At 38.4% G+C, this 20,413-nt stretch overlaps 1 protein-coding gene across 2 annotated transcripts; it reads right to left on the bottom strand.

Annotated features, from left to right (window-relative positions):
• Positions 1-356: 356 nt before the first annotated feature.
• On the bottom strand, positions 357-18,875 carry prkcda (protein kinase C, delta a). 2 transcript variants are annotated; one of them, XM_061727615.1, is made up of 18 exons: positions 18,774-18,875; positions 15,772-15,906; positions 15,432-15,631; positions 15,287-15,353; positions 14,901-15,057; positions 12,014-12,045; positions 11,770-11,855; positions 10,920-11,049; positions 10,739-10,839; positions 8,639-8,735; positions 8,384-8,514; positions 8,074-8,247; positions 7,884-7,975; positions 3,757-3,819; positions 2,330-2,468; positions 2,042-2,230; positions 1,413-1,541; positions 357-1,294 (listed from the first exon to the last, which is right to left on the bottom strand). In XM_061727615.1, exons 2-18 carry the CDS (start codon positions 15,878-15,880, stop codon positions 1,136-1,138), a joined length of 2,055 nt encoding a protein of 684 aa, XP_061583599.1. In that variant the 5' UTR covers positions 15,881-15,906; positions 18,774-18,875; the 3' UTR covers positions 357-1,135. The 2 variants fall into 2 exon arrangements, with proteins under 2 accessions (XP_061583599.1, XP_061583600.1); XM_061727616.1 differs by having other exon boundaries at positions 15,772-15,901; positions 18,774-18,858.
• Positions 18,876-20,413: the final 1,538 nt, after the last annotated feature.

Here is a 20,413-nt window from a genome sequence, read left to right as displayed (position 1 = left end):
ATCACTTGCATTTTTTTATTTCATTGTTTATTCCTTTCTTTTTCGCTCTATCTTCTTTGTTTTTATATTTTTCAGTCGTATTTGGTATCAAAACTAGACACCTTGCTCCTATCTGATATATAATGACCCACCAACAATTCTTTTTATCAGAATTATGGAAAATTACTTAATTTACTTACTAAGAATGGGATAAATAGTCACATCTATCAGTAGTAGAATAACCATTAATTCATAATCCTGCACCACATATAATGTCTGAATTCATCTCTATTAGTTTCATAGTTTCAGAATGTTGGTTAATTCTTAAAATAGTGTGCTCTTAAATAATTCATCACACAACAATGCGCAAAGCCTTGGGAGCTGATGGTTTTTTAATCAGATGTAAAATATGGAGACAGTAAAAAAAAAAAGTACATCATCAGTAAACCAATATACATGTTACAATATACATCTAAAATGTTTCTGTACAGCATTTCAGTGATCTCTTACTCACTAACCAATCTAAAAATCAATAAACGTAACCATAGTAGTATCCACCATCTACAGACAGCTAATTTCTCTAAATCTGAGAACAGCTGTAGATCTCTTAATTTGATCAATACATAAGTCATCCATACAACCACCACCGCTTCTTCCTGTTAATTTTCTATTTTATCAAGTCAAATGAAAGAATTGAAATGTTTCAGACAGATAACATTCACTATTAACTTACATTTTTAACATTGGCCAGTTATTTATTTTTTTTATTGTTATACATGCAGTCACGTAATTTACACGATGATTCTATATCTAAAGTACACAATTCAGTGTTTACGGAGCATTTTCCCTTTCGTAACTTTCTATCCCTAGCTGGCTTGAGCTGCATGTAGAAGGAACACAACATGGTTACAGATGGTAGCAGTGATGTTACGTATAATGTTGGGATCTTCAACCTCCCACCATACGATTACTCAACGGTTTCACAGCCTCAACAAATAATAAGCATGCACACAAACATAATAACATCAATATAGACAGTGCAAGGGCTTATTCTATACGTAACCAAGGAAAAATGCTCACGCTTAAAAATAGTTACACGAATACTGACTAAAGAAATAGCCAGGGGGTCTTGTGAGTCAGGCTGATATTGCAACAATCATTTTTCTAGTAGGTGCTCCATCTTGGGGTTTATGAAGGAAAAACCAGCAAATGCAGACTGGTCCATGGAATCTATGAAGTTCTTGTCGCTGTAGGAGAGCCGCGGCTTCTCACTGAGGAACTCCCGATCAAAGTTACTGCAGTCATTCGGTGCTTTCTGCAGTTGAGAGAAAAAAAAATCTCAGTGAAATGATAAACAGCACAATCATCACCTAGCAGACATGTGTAAATAGAGCACAACAATGTCAATCCTCAGTGCGAGCCGTGGAGCATACCACTTTGGGTTTGAAGGGGGGTTCCAGCTCTCTCCTCTCCAAGGCTTGCCAGTTAATAGACTGAAAGAAGGAGTGTAACCGGACATTCCCCACAATTCCTAGCCTGCGGGTCGGGTCTCTCTCAAACAACTGAAGGGAAGCAAAGTCAGAAAGTTTAAGCAAGGAATATACACCATTACACCTCAAACACATTTTCAGTCACAGTTATTGCTATCGTAAATTTGGGAACATTTACTCATCAAGCTGTCATAGAGTGGAACCATCAATTTTAAGCAATAAAATAAGGAACCATGGAAATAAAATATTATCTATGCAGTAGCAATAGTGCCATGTAACGAAATGTGTACAGTCTTAAAGAAATTCATACACTTAAAATAAGTAATTCAACATCTTTATTACTAAACAATTGATATGTATTTAGAATATTAACAAAACCATAGCTGGACCAAGAGTAGTGTCACTAAAGATCTCATTTAATGATTAAATTTACCATCCATAATTAGGTGAAACTGCCCAAGCCTGTAATCACTTTGTCTTTTTTAATAACAGTAAAAGTTTCCTTCACAGTACAAAACTGCTAACATAGTTTCTGTTCATATGTCCACTACATAAAAAGGTATAGTACACACCTTCTCCATGAGATCTTTGGCATCCTTGTTGATCCATCGGGGATAGTGGGGAGTGTCCATGCGGATGGACTCAAACAACTCATCCTCGTCATCTCCATGAAAAGGCGACTGGCCAATCAGCATCTCGTAGAGCAACACCCCAAATGACCACCAGTCAACTGAGAATGAGTATTTCTGTCCCAGGAGGATCTGAGTTGAAGCACAAAAGAATAAAGAAATATTAAAAAGACAATAAAACGTGTGTGCATGTAGAGTGATGACAGCGTTTCTAACTGTTAAGTACTATACCTCTGGAGCGATGTAGTCAGGAGTGCCACAAAAAGTTGTGGCGCGATTTTCTCCAAAAACCTTCTCCTTGCACATACCAAAGTCAGCAATCTTTATGTGCCCCTCATGATCCAGCATCACATTGTCTAACTTCAGATCTCTGGAAACGAAACAAAAAAGGAGGATTGTAAATAAATGAGTGAAATCAGCTGAAGATGGCAGACTACGAGGTTTGAATTTAGCCCGAGAATTTTTTGATACGTTTTGCCAGCTAGACTGTGAAGTCATGCCAGTGAAAACAGAACAAATAAAAGGTTAAAAACAGCCCGTATGTTGGCTTTTCCACCAGAAAATAAGATTGTAGCTTTCCTGCACCTTCAGATCAGGTTACTGGTTCTGACTGTATTTAAACACCAAACAACAGTTCAGAGTATCCAGTGTTCTTGAAGTCCTTGGGGTGGACTGGAAAGGGGTCTACATTGTTATTCTGGTCGACTTCAACACTGGGTAACACAAGTGTTTCCTGGAGGGGTGTGATTGGGACGAACACAGTCTCTAATCTGATCAGAAGTGCTGTTTTGTGGTTTGACTTCTGTGCTGGTTACAGATTGTCCATAACAAACACCATGTTTGAACATAAGGTTTGCCATAAGTTTACACGGCACCAGAACACCGGAGGATGTAGTCCGATGATAAACTTTATATTTGTGTCTTCAGATTTGTGACATTATGTTTTAGATCAATGTTCCTTATTCCAGATCTTCAGGGCACAGTCTCCTGCCCTTTTTTAGATGTTTCTTTCGTCCAAACACACATTATTCAAATAAAGAGATCACTATCAGCTCGTCATCAAGGTCAGCAAAAGTCTGTTAATGACCCATCGATCTGAGCCTCCCTGTGGCAGTATCGGGGGCATGTCCGAGCTGGAGGACACCCTTGCGTAAACTCAGGACACGGCTGCTTTGGGAAGACCTCAGTAATGCTGAGGTAGAGCTGGGGGAGGTGGCCAGGCATCAGATAAGAAATAAGGAATCGTTTTTTTATCAGAAATCCAAATCTGGCAGAGATCTAAAAGCTGCTAATGCATGTAATCAAAGTAAACACTACATCCGCGTTATGTTGCTAGAAGGTCTATAGCTTACCACTAACACAAGAAAATGAAGTTGGAAGTTAGTAATCGGTTCTCTCCCACAGTCACTTTTTTCTCCTTCCTCAAAACTGCATTACCAAACAATGATATTTACAGAAAGGCAAAAAAAAAGTGTCAAAGTGTGTGGGATTACCTAACCAAGTTGCTCTACTGTTTCTAAACTCTTTATCACAAAAAAGCTGAAGTTGAACTGAAAAATTTGGCAAGTAAAATCTAAAACCATCAGCTGTAAAGACAGCAATGCCTCTCAAGTGCATGTACTGTACATTCAGAAGTATTTTATATTTTTTGCTCTGACCTGTAGATGATCCCTTTGGAGTGCAAGAACTGAAGGCCACATATGATCTCAGCTGAGTAGAACCTGGGAAGACAGATGGAGACAGTCAGATATCAGTCACTCAGCCCTGATGAAAAGCAGCAGTCTGGCAATCTCACTGCAGAGCTGGCAGCTGAACGCTGGTGTCACTGCAGACTCGCTTCAGCGTAGACCTGAATTATTGAGGAGGGCATTTGTATAGAGTAGAAGACAAGTGAATAACACTCTCATAATGTGAAACCCAAGAGCTTGGTGGGCTGAAGGATTAGCCTATTGCTGACCTGCTTCCCTTGCCATGTGTCAGGTGAGTTCTGAAAGCGGACAGACATGTAACTCACCTCCCTGTCATTCACTGTAGCTGATGCACTGAGTAAGCTGTCTGGTTTTAAACGATTAATACAACTCCCTGAACATCACTTGTCATAAATATATAACAGTGAAACTGTACCATGAAAAAAAACAAAGATGAAAAAGAAAAAGAAGTCTAGATTGTGCAGATAAGGCAGAAATATTGTAGGTTCTGGTTTTAAAACAAAAGAAAAAGTGAAATGATGGAATATTTTCTCTTTGATGGTTTAACAGGTTGGTTATATCTCCTGAGATAACAAGCTTTCTGTTGGTTACGGTGCTTATAACCACATACATGTGATACTTTCATTCTACTATGACAGCTTATTCAACATCATTTTACATTGTAATAATGTATAAATTATGGATCCGTCATACTGTGAATGATGTCAAAATTATATTCTGATACCAGCATCGCAAAAACAAAGGCATCAGGATCTGTGAGTATTTACATTTTTGCACCATCTGATACCGAATGTGTTTTATAAACGGAACCACAAAAGTGTTACAAAATTGATTTTGAGTTGCAAGTTAGGGGAACAGTGGCGCAAGCTGCTGGAGTGAGTCAGCAGCGCAGCGTTATCATTGTCACCAATATAAAGATGTTTTACATTGTGTTACACAAGCAAAGTAATAGCGTATCTAAGGAGCTGTCACATAAAAGTGGATGAGGAGTTTAGTCAACAGGAAAGCCAGATCAGATGCTGCAGCAATATATGCTTTTCAGAAACAAGAGAATTTCCTTGAAGAAAGCCAGAAAGCCACACCAATAATGGACAAAATTGATAAATTCATCATCATTTCTTGCTCATTTCTTGCTCCTACTGGTGGTTGAAAATGTCTGATTCCACAGATTAGTTAAACTTTTGGAATATCCATACATTTCGCCAGGTCCAGAATACACCTGTGAAACTCCTCTACCAAAACTGTATGAGACTGACTGGACATATGCATGTAAGCAAAAAGAGATGCAGGCAAGAAGCGTTACGATGGACATTTGGACATCCAATGTATTCCCCATGTCTTTTTTTTCAAGGTGGAGTCGATGTTGCCGTAAACTTTTAACTTTTTGCGAAACTGCAAATGATTTCTGTGGGTTAAATGCAGAAATGTAAATATTCATGGCAACGATGGGGATGCTGGCAAATCTTAGATGTCTTTATGTAACACATATTCAATAGATAATCTTTATTTGACATTAAATTAACATGACTGTCATAATAAATAATAGTGTGACAATTAGTCTTTGTATGTTTATCCATCAATCAATCTGAGCTAAGCTATACAATGACAGTCATAAACAACAATAATACTAAAAAAGTACAAAATAATATCAATTAAAATAACAATTTTAAAATAACACGACATCAGCTCTTGCTCAGGTGGTCTGAGTGTGTCCAACATGCTAAAGTGAGTTTACGAAGTGTAAGTGGTAATCCTTTTAAACCCGGATCATGGCAGAGTTGGAGTGTGGTGCTGTGACTTAAAGCAATAATGAAATATTTCACCAGGGCACTCATTCAGGAATGCAATAAAATTGGAAAAAAAAGAGAAGGAAGTGTTTGCTGATCATGCTGAGAAAAAAAGTTTCTTTGCAGATTAGTGGCACTAACACAGCCATCCACTATAAAATGGTTGAAACATTCCATGAAGGCATCTACACAAGCAAATTGCAAGTAATTAATAACGTAGAATTACCTAGAGAGAGGAAAAAAAAGCATGACATAAATCACTGTAGTTGCTTAAGTAGGTGAGAGTTTTATATGGGACAAAGGCCGCAGCAGAAGAGCTACCGACCCGCCTGTATGGGATGTGGATGTTTCATATCAGTCGATATTTGCTAACCAGCTCCTGATCCAAACTGGTCACAGTCCTGCAGCTCTGTGAGCAGTATGGATACAGAGTTGTGACTGAAGACAAGTGAAAGGAGCAGCCAGTTAGTTTCAGATTGAAGAAGAGGGTTAGATATCCTAAATGATCCTAATTAAAATGAATTATCTCATTATGCACCAATAAGCCTGAATGTTGGCCAGTGTTAATTGATATTTAAAGGTCTGTCTGAACACTCACCTTTTCTCCCCCTGTTGTGCTGCTACTGTCCTTAATAATAATGTGTCTGAAAGCAGCATGAATGACTTTGGCTCGTTAACTTTTAACAACAATGTAGTCAGAATGTCTTACTAAATATTGATTGAAAAATGCATCTCATGCATCCGATGCAGCATTGCTACACATGCAGCATTTATGAACACTTGCTTTTTTGGGCTAACACAATGACAGTTTACATCATAAACTGGGTCATATAATTAATATTGTATTGTTGATTTAGAATTTTGTATATAAAGCATATTTGGTGCTTTGTGTAAGTTTGTGGTTTAATGGCATTCTTAAGTAAAAGCAATTCTGAAAAGGACAAGCATGAAAAAAGAATAAATAAATAAATTATGAGATGATGAAATTGACCCCTTCACAGAGTTGCTCGCTGAGGAACAAATAGTCACTGAGTGAGCAGGATGTTACGAGATGCCAACACAAGATCGAGTTTAGTGTTTACAAGTACAGAGTTGCTCTTGTCATCTCACAAGACACAACTACATGTTTAACCACAGGAGAGACACCGTGAGAGGAGTCAGGGCACCCAGTGACCAGGTGAAAAAGCGATATACTGCTTTAAATAGGAGTGGACTTTTGATAACAAAAGTCTGATCTCTCATGGCTCTCAAAATACATTTAATTACCTTTTTTTTTTCTTCTTTTTTAAAATCGTTTATAGAGCTGTTGACTGTAGGCGCTAACATATTACTGTTCTGTAACATTCCTGTAAAAGTGAGGTACCAGTTTTACTCCATAGGCTGTTACATACTGGCCCAAGGAAGAGAGAAAAATCCTGCAAACGTGTGTCCTTACTGACACGAAACCGGCATCCCGGAAATGAAGCATGACTCGACTAGTGTGAGTGAAACGAGACGGCAAGGCTCAATCATGTTCATTGCGGTCATATTTATAATAATTCTTAAAACATAGCAGAGCTTTCAGCTTTCTTCATATTGTTATGGTCCTTTTAACAGGAAGGTGTGTAAGCGTGCACGCACAATTCCCGATGAGAGGCGCTTGGACGAGAGAATGGCGGTGTGTGTGGAGAAGTTGACCAGGCGGAAAAAACAGGTGATCAAATTGTACATACAGGCACCGAGACCGGCTAAAGGGGGAAATGTTACGGAAAGAAATACCAGTATGTAAGCGCCTTGTGTCATTTCCTTTAAACATCACATGACATCATTATTACTCTTTGATTCATCCAGCTTAAGCTTGATTGTTCAGTTTCACAGTGCCCAAACAATGTTACAAAATGTTTATAATTGCATGGTATTTTAAAAATCTAAGTGGTGGTTGATGTGTTACCAAGTTTTAAATGCTTTATTTCACCAGCTTGTAATGTTTTTCGGGTGATACTCCTTCAGTAAGATGAGAGCTGGGTGATTGTAACTGATACCGCCCCGTAAACACAGTACATGGGTACTAGTAATTTGTAACTCCTTACAAGGCATGTCTGCTAATGATCCCAAACAACTTTTAGACCATCTGCCTTCAGTATATCATGTACAAGAAAATGCCCAAATAACTTTAACAGGGCATAGTAATGACATGTTCTCTTCTTTACAAGTATCAGTTTCAATTATCATAATTCTTTTAAATGTGTGAAGTCCTGAGCAGCTAAATAAGCATGCGAGTACTCATAAATGATGGTAAGTGTGACTTACGTGGATCTGAAAAGTTCAAAGCGTCCTTTCTCCTGAATGTGAAACATCAGGTCGCCTCCATTCAGATATTCCATCACAAAGAACAGATGCTCCTGTAGACAAGATTCATTGTCGGTGTCAAGGAGTTAATCTCCATCAGGGCTGTAGGGAAAATGTGGTTTAACGGATCAAAGACATGGAGATTGAGTACCTTTGTCTGAAAGGTGGAGTAAAGGTGTGTGAGAAAGGGGTTTTCCCAGGCTAAAGCCAAGACTCTCTTCTCTACCATTGTGCACTCCACATCATCATCCATGAGAACAACATCCTTCTTCAGAGCCTTTACTGCAAAATACTCTCCACGCCCCTTCAGCTCTGCGAGGAGAACCTAAAAGAAGAGATAGATGTTGATAAATGTATGTATCTTTACTGCAGCTTACTACTTGATAGATCTTCAACATCTGTTTTAGAAAGTTAGTTTCCAGTGCAGTTGTAAAAGCTGATGAGTGTAACCTGGAGGTTACCTTGCCAAAGCTGCCTTTTCCTAACACTTTATGGAAGATAAAGTTGTCCACATTGATGCGGGTCAAATGGGTAAGGCGAGACTGTGGCCGTGGGCTGGATCCATCCCAAAGTCTGCCATAGTGTGACCCGTCTAATGGATAAACAATTAATAGACATAGCAATTACCAATTCACATAATTAGTTAAAACTCTAAACTATTATCCTCAACAATGCACGATGGTAACTGCACAAACAAACAAAAAATGCCCTCTCACCATTGATATCAAGCCCAGCAAGCTTGTTTACTTCATCATATATTCCAATTTCAGGCAGATTTGGCAGGTTTGGATCTGAGCGGCGAGTGGATGATTTCTGAAATACAGGTAAAAACATAAATGAATAAGCATAAAAGAGTCAGAAAACTAGTTTTCCACTAATGATTACACACTTGGCTATTGTGCATTCTAGACCAACACTTTCAATTTGATTTATCCTCTTAACAGTTTTAAAAATGTACTTAAAACAAATGCATTTCATTTTCGATTTTTGATTGTTGTTTGCTGGTTTTCAAGGGACAGACCTGAGTGATTTGATGCTCTGTCTCACAAAGGACTCATTTGAACACTGGCATAAATTCTACAACTTTAAAAGGGGGCCCAGTTGTGACATGGTTAGGGTAAAAATAAAAATAAATAAAAGCAAACTACATTGAACATCAGGACATTTATCTTTTGTAAGAAATCTTTTCGCTAAGAAATCTATTTGCTGTCTAGAGCTCTCCTTTCAATTTATGTTGCAATTATCTTGATAAGTTAAATGTAAATATTTGTATTATTTTACATAATTATTGAGCAGATCATTTAATACAGACACATTATTATAACTTTTTGATTGCTGTTTTTTCTGATCATTATCACTTATAATTAAGAAAAAATAAGTACTGTGAAATATTGGTAATTATTTGCATATTTCAGAAAACTCGTCAGGGCTTGGTCAAAGCATTAAAAAAAAAAAAAGACTGTTTCAAACATACACAGCTATGCATTAAATTGGTTGCGACTGAACAAGTCATGTCCCGTCCAAATTAACCCACTGGTGCACATTTTTTCCCAGGCTCCACTGATTAAGTCGGGTCTCGTATTCATTTCAACAGGGCACAAGTCTGAACTGCTCAGTCACATTCATGGACAGACATGCACAGAAGCTGTGGGTTAATCTAATATCTTATCAGCTGCTAAGAGAAATCCGACTGATCATATTATTATATGATAAAATGATAGAGTTGCCTAAACCTTCTTCCTTCATGGTTTCATCTATGATAAGTAGAGAGAGTACCAACTCGCGTTGCACAGCGTGAACCTGCACTTGAAGCTTCTGCTCTCTGTCTGATTGTAGATCAGTATCCTCAACTGCTCCCATCCATATATATTATATATATATATATATATATATATATATATATATATATATATATATATATATATACATACACACACACACACACTGTTTTTTCTAGCACATTTGCATTGCTGAGGATTGTGAGAATACCCCTATAATTGAAAACGAACTTCCAGAGCCCCATTATTAACAAGGGAGAACCATCACCCCATTCTGCCGATACAGAGGCACTGCAAGCAATGTCCCCCTGATGTTGCAGAGGAAACTCAGTCTCAGTCTGCACAAACAGAGTAAGAGTTTGGTTCAACTGTGCTGGTAGTAAGTTAAATTTGTTCGAGGAGCTAGTCGGAATCTGTCGGGGCTGCCCTTTGTCACAGATTCTGTTCACAACTTCTATGGACAGAACTTATAAATGCAGTCAAAGGGTGCAAGCGGTCTGATTTAGTGGCCTAAGGATTACATCTTTGCTTTTTGCAGATAATGTGGTGCTGTTAGCATCGTCAAGCAGCCAAGTGTGAAGTGGTGATGGTCGAAAACAGCACCTTTAAATCTAAGACTACGGTTCTCAGTTGGCAAAGGCTAGTAGTTTAATGACACTATGAGATATTCATTCTTTAATTATATGTATATCATGTCTGAAAAGTGCTCAAGAATGACTAAACTTAAAGACCTGCTTTCAGACTAACAAGTTTGGAAGAGGAAACAATTCAACTGATATAAGTAGATCTGTGCATAAATGTTTATAAAAAAAAAATGTTGCCTTTAAAAGGACATGGTAGTACTCTAAAAAAAAAAAAAACATTCCCAGTTTATAAATCATAACGTAATAGATTATAATTATAATGTATCTGGAGTGTATTAAAAGACATTTAATGAGGTGGCAGTTGAGTGGGACTGTGTTGCACTTGGCTCAAAAAGCAAAACACACCAGAGCTCACCATGCACTTACATACTCGAGACTATGCCCGTTAACTCACCTGACTGACTTGCGTTAGAGCTTCAGCTAGTAGTTTCTGGTTGATACCACAGAGGTTGGCTACTTTATCTTGACACTTGTGATGGACATTCATGCCACAATCTGCAAAAAGAATAATATGTGTCTTTCAAAAACACACATACGGGTCATTAACCACCTGCTTAATCATATCTGCAATGTACCTTCACACTTGAGGCCTTGTTTGACCAGACCCCACAGGAGGCTTCCACAGTGGTCGCAAAAGGTTGGACTCATGTAGTTGTGGATCTTGAAACGATGTGGCATGTCAATTTTAAACCGCTCCTTCTGGAACTGCGGAGAAAAAAAAAAAAAGGATTCATCATCTCCATGGATGACTAATGTTGTACCAGCTGGGAAGTGGCCTCATCTTTTTCTTTTTTGGGGGGGGGGCTTTGTTTTTTAATCATTATCACTCCGTTTAATCTATCTTGAGGGTTTGCAAGGCTGGATAAAAAAAGTTTATCCCCAAATCTTATTTAAAAAGAGGGAGTGTTATCATTTCCATGTGTCCTTCATCGAGGCCATTTTGACCGTAACCCTATAATGCCAGATGTATAATATTTGATACATGAAATTTGAAGACCTGTGAAGTACCCCCATAAGAGGAAAAAAAAAAGTTTTTTACAAAAAAAAAACGTTTTAAAATAAATAGAAACAATTAAATACAAAAAAATAGATAAACGTCCCTTATGTTTTCATAATGATAGGAAAAGTAATTATTTAGAAATGGTTAAATACAAAATTAGAAGTGTTTTTTATTTCATTATATAAACAACACTTCAAATAAAAATAAAAGAAACATTTTTGGGGTGTTAAAGGGTTAATCATCTCTAATCTTAAAATTGTGGTCATTAAAAATATTCAGTTGTGTGTTAAACTGATGAAATAGACACTTCTAAGAAAGAATACAGCGAAAAAAGAAAAAGCTCATCTGATTATTGGACACTAAACTTGAGGCATACGGAGAATGTTAACAGTATGTGGTGCGTTCCAGAAATGTGTGTTACATACCACAGTATCACGACTGTTGGCAGCAGTACCGGTACATCTGCCAATGATTTTGTCTATGCATTTCTTATGGATTGCCGCATTGCATTCTGTGAAAGAGCAGAGAGTTAAGGACTATATTTGTTATAGCTTTAACAGTGAGGAGGTATTTTCATCATTGTTCAAAAACACATTTTAATACATACACCATCAGGCTGCTATTTCAGTTTTATCTCAAATAATCTTTTCTTTAATTTAGTAAACTTACGTCTGCATTTATAGCCTTGCTTGTTGAGTCCCCTGTAGGAGATATAAAGATAGAAATGTTACGGGGATTTTTGTTTTCTCTTTTCACAACACTCTTTGATCGTGTGAATGAAACTGAAGTAGTTGACAATGAAGAGGAGCATGGAAAGTACAATATAATTATCTGTGCATCAGATCTCACTATTGCACCATTATGTTTTAAATGGGGACAAATGGAGGCAAAAAAATCCTCTAAAAAGAGTAGCACACAAACATCATTGCATTAATTTGGAGAGTGTGGTGCCAAAATATCTGACATACAGTCCAGACAGAGTGTAGGCTAATTTAATTTAGGATTATTATAATGTAGCATATTTGTATCATTGAGTATAACTTTCATGAATCAAGTGCTGAATGTTTAAATGTTCCTTAAAAACAATATTAGGAGACATTTTTTCTGTTTTTTGTGTACACTTCCAGGCCATGAAGCCTGTGTTATGTAAATGTCATCATTTGCACCGGTCCTCAAGGGTCTTTTGGGACCTTCATCAGTGGGACATCCATCTGAGACATGGATCGCATGTAGCCCTAAAATGTGTTATCACTCACACTTTGCAAGCCTACTTCATGTGTGCCTGGATCCATCTCTCATTCAGAAAAAAACTAACCATAAAAAGAAAAGATGAAACAAAACAACAAAATGGACATTTGTTTTGAGGGAAATCGCCCATTATCTACATTTCTACAATGCACTGATCGACCGAAGCTGACCTAAAGAATATTATGAAAAAGACGCAGAACGAAAAGCTAAAGATTTAATATCAAACAACAAATGTAAAAGCTTGCTTGCTTACTGCCTCCTAGATATATCACACTATCTATCCTGCTTGGTCTCTTCCCAGTAGCGAATAATAAATGTTTGTTGGTCTAATTGCTCTAGACACCCACCCGCCATCAATCATCCTGGGTTTTAGGATGTGGTCTCCTGAGAAGATAGGTGTCCTTTACCTGGGTGCCTCAGTGCTCCCCAGTGTGTCACAGTTAACGTTTTTCCTACAAGCACAATTGCAATGGTGTAATTGTTGCTGATGTCAAACTGGCTATTTGCAGTCAAACAGCCACACTTTTTGCTCGAAATGACATGATGTCAGCGTACGTATTGAGGCCATGCGCAGGTGCCCTTGTACTGTGATTTCCAGTCTGCCCCTAAAAACTTTAACCTCGACACTGTACTATAGTTTAACCCTGGCTGTCTTTTAATCCCATGCATGAGTGTCCAACTCTCCACTCTATCCTCCACCGGACAAACATTGGGTTTGATGTTAGAGGCTTCAGTGTGCCAGTTAAAGTTTTAAAAATGAGATCATTTGAAATACTATGGAAAGCTTTGGCATTATGGACCATGTTACAACCAAAAACGTAATAACGACCAATAACGTAATAACTGCCAATAATGTAATAATTTTGGCCATTTCAAATGTAATAAAGCCAATAGTGTAATAATGTGCCAATAATGTAATAAAACTTTTGAGTCAATAATGTAATAACTTTTTGCCGATAATGTAATAATTTTGTAATAATTTTTTAATACCAAGCCAATAACGTAATAACCAGCCAATAATGTAATGCCTTATTACATTATCGGCAAAAAGTTATTACGTTATTGGCTCAAAAGTTTTATTACATTATTGGCACATTATTACACTATTGGCCTTATTACATTTGAAATGGCCAAAATTATTACGTTATTGGCAGTTATTACGTTATTGGCCATTATTACGTTTTTGGTTGTAACAGACCACAATAGACAATACAGAGGGAAATGTTATGTCGAAAAATATCCTCCCATCCAAGCACTGCACCTTTAAACAACTTTTTTAACAGATTTTTTGTTTTCCACCATAACAAAACATGATTGACTGATACTGAAAATGTGCGCTCCCGCTAGTACAACCCAAAGCAAAAACAAATCAAGTGTTATGGACGAATAACACTATGGTATACATTTAAGCCGATACACATCTGTTCTTTGTAAATGCTTTGGCCTTAAAGCAAACGATGTTACTCAAGAACAGAATACATGCAAATTATACGCAAAGAGTGCTGAAGAGTTGTGGCTATGCCACAACGCAACACAGTAACTTATTTGACCACCTGAAAACGCAGCATAATATGATACTGAATGATGTATTTATGGAGGCTAATGAAAAATCCACTGGGCAAAGGTCCGTAAAGCAACAGTGCTATATTTTTCATTAATGTTTTTTTTTGTTTTTTTTCCCCATTTGTTTAAAAGGAAAAAAACAGTCATGTAGTTATTTGAAATAGCTGAAATAAACTCTATGCTGAGTCTGACTGTGGTTATGTCTGTGCTTGCTCCTTCATTTCAAAGGGGGTCACCACAGTGGATCATCTCAGTCCACATATTGATTTGGCACAGGGTTACACCAGATGCTGACGCCATCCTGCAAGCACGGGCAAAACACGCAAACCCACCAAATAAAGATCCCTGTCGGTAGTCAACGGTGCCAACAACTCAGCCACAACGATCCCCTGTAAATGTCTCTAAATACTAAAACTAATACAATAACTTCCCTCATTTCTGCTGCAGTTGTGGGGAACTAAAACATACTTTAAATGGAAATAAATATGAAAAGCAACTACAGTCTCATACTGGTTAAAATAATAATGATAGTCCTTTTGATTATAATAGTACAGCCCTTTCACTCTCTTCAAGGAATGAAAACTATTCAATACCTAATCTGACTTAACTTAATCTTAAAGAGATAACATCATGAGAGAGCTGTAAATAAGGAAGTTTCTGCCAGCTGTATCATTCTGTCTGGTGTTGCAATCTGTTCACGAGCTCTAAGGCATGTTTATAGAAGTGTAATGGAGACTGGATTTACCAGACAAATTCTCTGCACACAGAGCAGAAAGTGGGCTGTCGGAAGAATGTTGCGATGAACTCGTGGTTCTTTATGAAGTGGATCTTGGCCTGTTTGATGGCTCCTCGTCTACGGTTCAGGGTAGGGGCCTCTTCCTCTTTCGCAGCCTGCTTACTCTCTTCCAGATACAGAGAGAAACACAGATCAATTATTGCACAACACTGGAAAGAACCAAGGGCGTTATGCAGGTACAATTTGATAACCTCAATCATTATCTTTGGGGATATTTAGTAACTGCTCATGTCAACGCCTATGAACAATCTCTTGTGGTCTGTTTCAAAGCAAACACTTAAAATATTTGAGGAACGGAAGTAGAAAGAAGATGTTTCAATTGTATTTCCTTTTACCTGTATCCGCGTCCTCCAGGAAATACTGCACTGCCATCATCACTTTCCCAGAAGGATGGAGATCCACCTAACGGCAAAATACACAGTTAAACAAGACTCTCGGGCATGTGCCATAAGGGACAAGGAAGGATTTCCCATGTCTTACCCAGAATTCAGCACGTCCATTGGCTTTTTTGCATCGCTCAGCAAGTACAGACACGCCTACGGTGACCTCAGCCAAAGGTTCCTCTGCTGTCTTCATCAACAATATCTCTAGCACACGGCCCTCGTATATGTGTGCATCAAAGCTGGCCTTCCAGGCAGGGTACATGGTGGGTTTTCTCTGAACCAGGGTCTTACCCCGTTCTAATCAAAATAGAGGAGAGGATAAAGATATGGATCTTTCTGTTCTTTCTAGCACAGGAAACAAGATGATATGACAACTTTGTTTACATAAATGTCAACTTCTTTAAAATATAAAATGACATTAACTATGATTCTCTCACCAGTTGTCAAAGCTTCCTTCATCTTGATGGCACAGAAGGGCGCATCAGCCGTGGGAGACAGGATACCCAAGTCAAACGAATTAAAGGCAATCCTCAAAAAAGGAGCCATGGTGACGACTACCAGCACAACCTGTTCTGACACAAGGACAAACACAGTGTTATCCTGGCGGCATTCATGTATCACAACATACTAGTTACACAGACAGTTAGCTCATCTTCATATGCAGCTCATATTTCAGAACATGTGCACTGAGAGACCAAACAATGTTAGAGGAACAAGATAATGTTCCTGTTGTTGGTGTATCAGAAATATATCCCATTCCTCTTCGCCTGTGCAACACCTGCACTCAAAATCAACAGAAAAGATGCACTTTGAGGCATTCAAATGTCAAGACAATGCAATATTTAAACCCTTTCATCAACTGCCCTCCTTTCTGCATAGTACTACAAAGCTGCTATGTGCTTTCTTTGGTCAACTCAAAAACGAACTGTAGCGAAACACAAATAAAACTAAAGCATAATTATTCTAGTACCCTGATTTTGGATTTCACGTCTTCTTCAAAACAGCCACCCCCAATTAAACAGTAGAAAATATAGCTCCACCAGTTGTGCATCAAAGGTTAAATATCTGCTGATGGTAAAACACTAGGGAATGATCAATACCCCTTTTGTGCAGGGCATCAGTTACTGCTTGCATCATTTAGTGCTTGCATAAGCTTACACGTGCTGTAGAAAAGTCACATCATTTTCTATAACAGCCGATTTGTCTTTCATTTATCCGTGTGTAATACAGCGGATAACGCTCATTAATCACATGTTGGCCTGGCGTGCTAATACTGTTTTACATGATTATTATTTAAATTCAATGCTCAATAAGTAGAAATGCACAATGCCAGATGGATCCTGCATCATTATTGTGCTTCTGCTAATTGTTTACTTCTCTGTCACTGTGCGTTTGAAGTCTTAAGTCTCTCCAAGGTTGCAGCTGCAACAGTGGAGATGTTTGACTGTACTACAAAAGCACAACGAGCCTCAACACGTCCAAATAAAAACATGCTGTGCTCTGCAGTCAGCCTAGAAGATATTCGCATCCCCGAAACCATAACCACCCACACTGAGCAGGGAAAAGACAGAAGAAAAACAAACAACCCAAAACCACTCAAGAAAACAAGGATGCGCTAAAAGAGGAGGGGGGGTGGGCTCAACGACAATGTTCACCCACTCACTGCTACTGTCAGCTGTGATGTCTGGTTTTTGAAGTTAATCAATAGCAAGCACAGTGTGTGATTGAGGGCAGTAGTGATTGATTCCCTGGCAGACTATCCATGTGGAGTTTTGATTTATCCCATCTGTTAGATTCCCAAGTTACATCACATGCACAAACATAGTGAAGATGTAAATTTAAATGTCAGTTTCTTAAAGTCTATTTCCTGATCTCTGATATCAGACCAACAACCAAAAAATGTTTGTTTGGAGGAGAAAGATAGTATCAATATTATAGGCATACTAAAAATACCCTAATGCAGCCACAAGCTGTGCTTAAAAGCCATGAAATCAAAATGTAATGTTTGCTTGCATGTATTTATAGTTTTTTTTTAATTAGACAACATTAATACGGCTGCAAATATGATGTACGAGGCATCTGTAATAGTGTCATATGCAATAACAATAATGATCGTATGCTGATGAAGGTTCTTGTGGGTGTGTTGATGTGGAAGGGTGAATGTGTCATATATATATATATATATATATATATATATATATATATATATATATATATTTTTTTTTTTTTTCTTTTTTTTATTTATTTGTTTATATTTTAAATTACATTTTATTGGATTATTTCTCAGTTATTTCATTTTTTTATATATGATGTGCTGACTGGAGAGCACTTTTAATTTCGTTGTACATAAGTTATAATGACAATAAAGAACTATCTATCTATCTATCTATCTATCTATCTATCTATCTATCTATCTATCTATCTATCTATCTATCTATCTATATGCAGCATATCTAACACTAACATACTAACTAACATTATTATCAATCTATTATAAATTAAATAAATCAACAGGAACCAAAACTTGGAAAGTCAAGAAAAAAGATTGCAAAGTAATCAGCTGTTTGGAAATAGCACAATTTACAGCTATTTCTGGAGTTGCTCAAGTGGATACAGCGTGTTTGCATTTGACTGACTTCTTGCTGGTTGATGATGGAAATAAAAGGACCTGCAGGTGCCACACACTGCTCTCCAGCCACTTATATAGTCTCTGATTTTCTTTTTGTCAGCACGGATGTGGTTGGTTTTCAGTCAGTTGAGCAGATGTCACCTCACGTATGATGACTCGCACAGCAAGTTTGCAGCCAGATTTCTATATGAAGACATCTTTACACCCTCGTCCGTCTTTTTCCGGACTGGTTCTCCCCCCTTTGATGAGTCAATGTGGCCGTGAGACTTTTCTGGGACTGAAGGAGTCCCGTGTTGCCGCCGCAGCCGCCATGGCCACATCCCACACTAGTGTCACACACTTTGACAGCTTTTAAAGTCAGCCCCGAGACACCACCTGTCAACACCTGGCCATTTTGTGCCCTTTCTTCTTCTTCTTCTCCTTTGAACTCGTACCGCCTGATTTATGCTTCCGCGTTACACCGACGCAGAGCCTACGGCGTAGGCTCTGCGTCGGTGTAACGCGGAACCATAAATCAGCCTTGACAGGTCACAGTCACATTTCCAGCACAAGTTGTGAGTTAAAATCATCCTTGTCGGTATTTTTTTTTAAATCGGCCACACCAACACCATGTTTAAAGATGGAAACGTGGATAGACCGTAGACAAGTAAACAACTAGTTCCTGAACAGAAGAAGGAGACGGAGAGGAGGAGGAGGAGGAGGAGGTGAAGCTCAGGAGCTTCATCGTGTAACTTTCTGCAAAACTGCAAATGTGACAGAGTCCAAACCTGAGAAAAGTTCGACTGTAAAAGAGGATGTTGACTGTCTTACCTCAGCAGGATCAAAGCTGGGTCCGTTTCCCTCCACGTCCCGGTGAAACTTTACTCTTGTTTCTTCTCTGGTTTTTCACTCTGTGATTCCGTCGATTGAGGAAGTGTCTGTGGCGCGCGCTCGCGGGGGCTGTGACGTTTACCTGGTGCACGCGCACTCTCTCTCTCTCCCTCCCTCTTCTCTCTCTTTATTTGTGTAGTACAATTCAACACAAGGTTATTCAAAGTGCTTTACATCAACATTCAAAGTGGCAAGATACAATTAAACAGTAAATAACAAATAAAATGATAAGAAAAGAGGTAAAATAAGAGTAAAAAGTAAGGGCAGTAGAGTATAGCAGGCAAGTAAGGTGAGTACGCTTCAGTAAACAGTAATGTTTTTAGGCCTGATTTAAAGGGGACCTATTATGGCATCTAATACCTATTTTAATCAGGCTTTGAATGTCTTTTTTTTTTTGTTATTTATAATTTTTATTTTTCAAAATGAAGACAGGGACAATAAATAAAAAACAAAAAAGGTTAACAACACCACATTTCACATAATCAAAAAGAAACATTACAATAACACCAAAAAAAAAAGACAAGGGGGTGGGGGGAAGGGTTGGTACAGATAACTTTAAGAATGATGGTGCCTCTAGCGTCAGTTCAGGTCCAGCTCTAAAAGAAGAATAAGTCAAATAAAATAAGAAGCATGTGACCAACACAACAGGTCGTATTATTATTACCGTACATTATTTTCAACCCCTGTCTAATGACAGTCCATGGGGCAAATTGGTCATTTTCATTATCTTTGAGGATTGCGGTTGCCTTTTCCATTGATAATAAATCCAAAAAGTCCTTCAGCCAATTGTATTTGTGAAAGCAGTTTGGTTTGCGAATCTTCCAGTTCATAAGTATTGACCTCTTCACAGACAGAAAGGCGAGAGCAATGATACGTTACATAATCTTCCCATGCACGTTCTCCACTGCACTCCCCAATAAACACACAGGCCTTGAGTGTTTTAAAAACAAGCTTTTGATTGTTTTTGCCAAATAAATTAGAAATTCAGCCTCTGAGCCATGTCTTTATCATCCCTGTTTCTAACCTCATTATCTATGAGGGATTCTGAGTGGGCGGGGCTATGATAATGAGGCACTGTGCTGATTGGCTGCCTGAATGACGCGATGCACCGCTACGAAAAAATGGAGGAAGATCCGGCCGGCGGAGTTAGTTGTGGGCGTGGTTTCACGCATCGGAGGCCAACCTATGTAAATTGCGCCCGTCGTTTCGTAACGAAGGGAGCAGAATCTGAACGGCTCGTAGAAGCCACATCACACTGGAAGGATCATCCGGGCGGCTGTACAGACACTGCAGAATTTGGTTGCTTTCCTCCTTCTCTGAGTTGGCAGGCTGAGGGGAGACCACTTTATATATGTTAAAGCAAGAAAAAACGTGTTTTTCATAATAGGTCCCCTTTAAAGGAGCTGACAGTTGGAGCAGACCTCAGGTCTACAGGAAGTTTGTTCCACCGGTGAGGAGCAGAATAACTGAACGCTGCCTCACCTTGCTTGGTTCTTGTTCTTGGGACACACAACAAACCAGATGAACCTCAGGGGTTTGGGAGCTTCATAGGGAACTAACAGATCAAGCATTATTAGCAG

Source organism: Cololabis saira, chromosome 8 (genome assembly GCF_033807715.1).
Source record: "Cololabis saira isolate AMF1-May2022 chromosome 8, fColSai1.1, whole genome shotgun sequence".
Classification (NCBI taxonomy): domain Eukaryota; kingdom Metazoa; phylum Chordata; class Actinopteri; order Beloniformes; family Belonidae; genus Cololabis; species Cololabis saira.
This window is presented reverse-complemented; position numbering and strand designations above follow the sequence as displayed.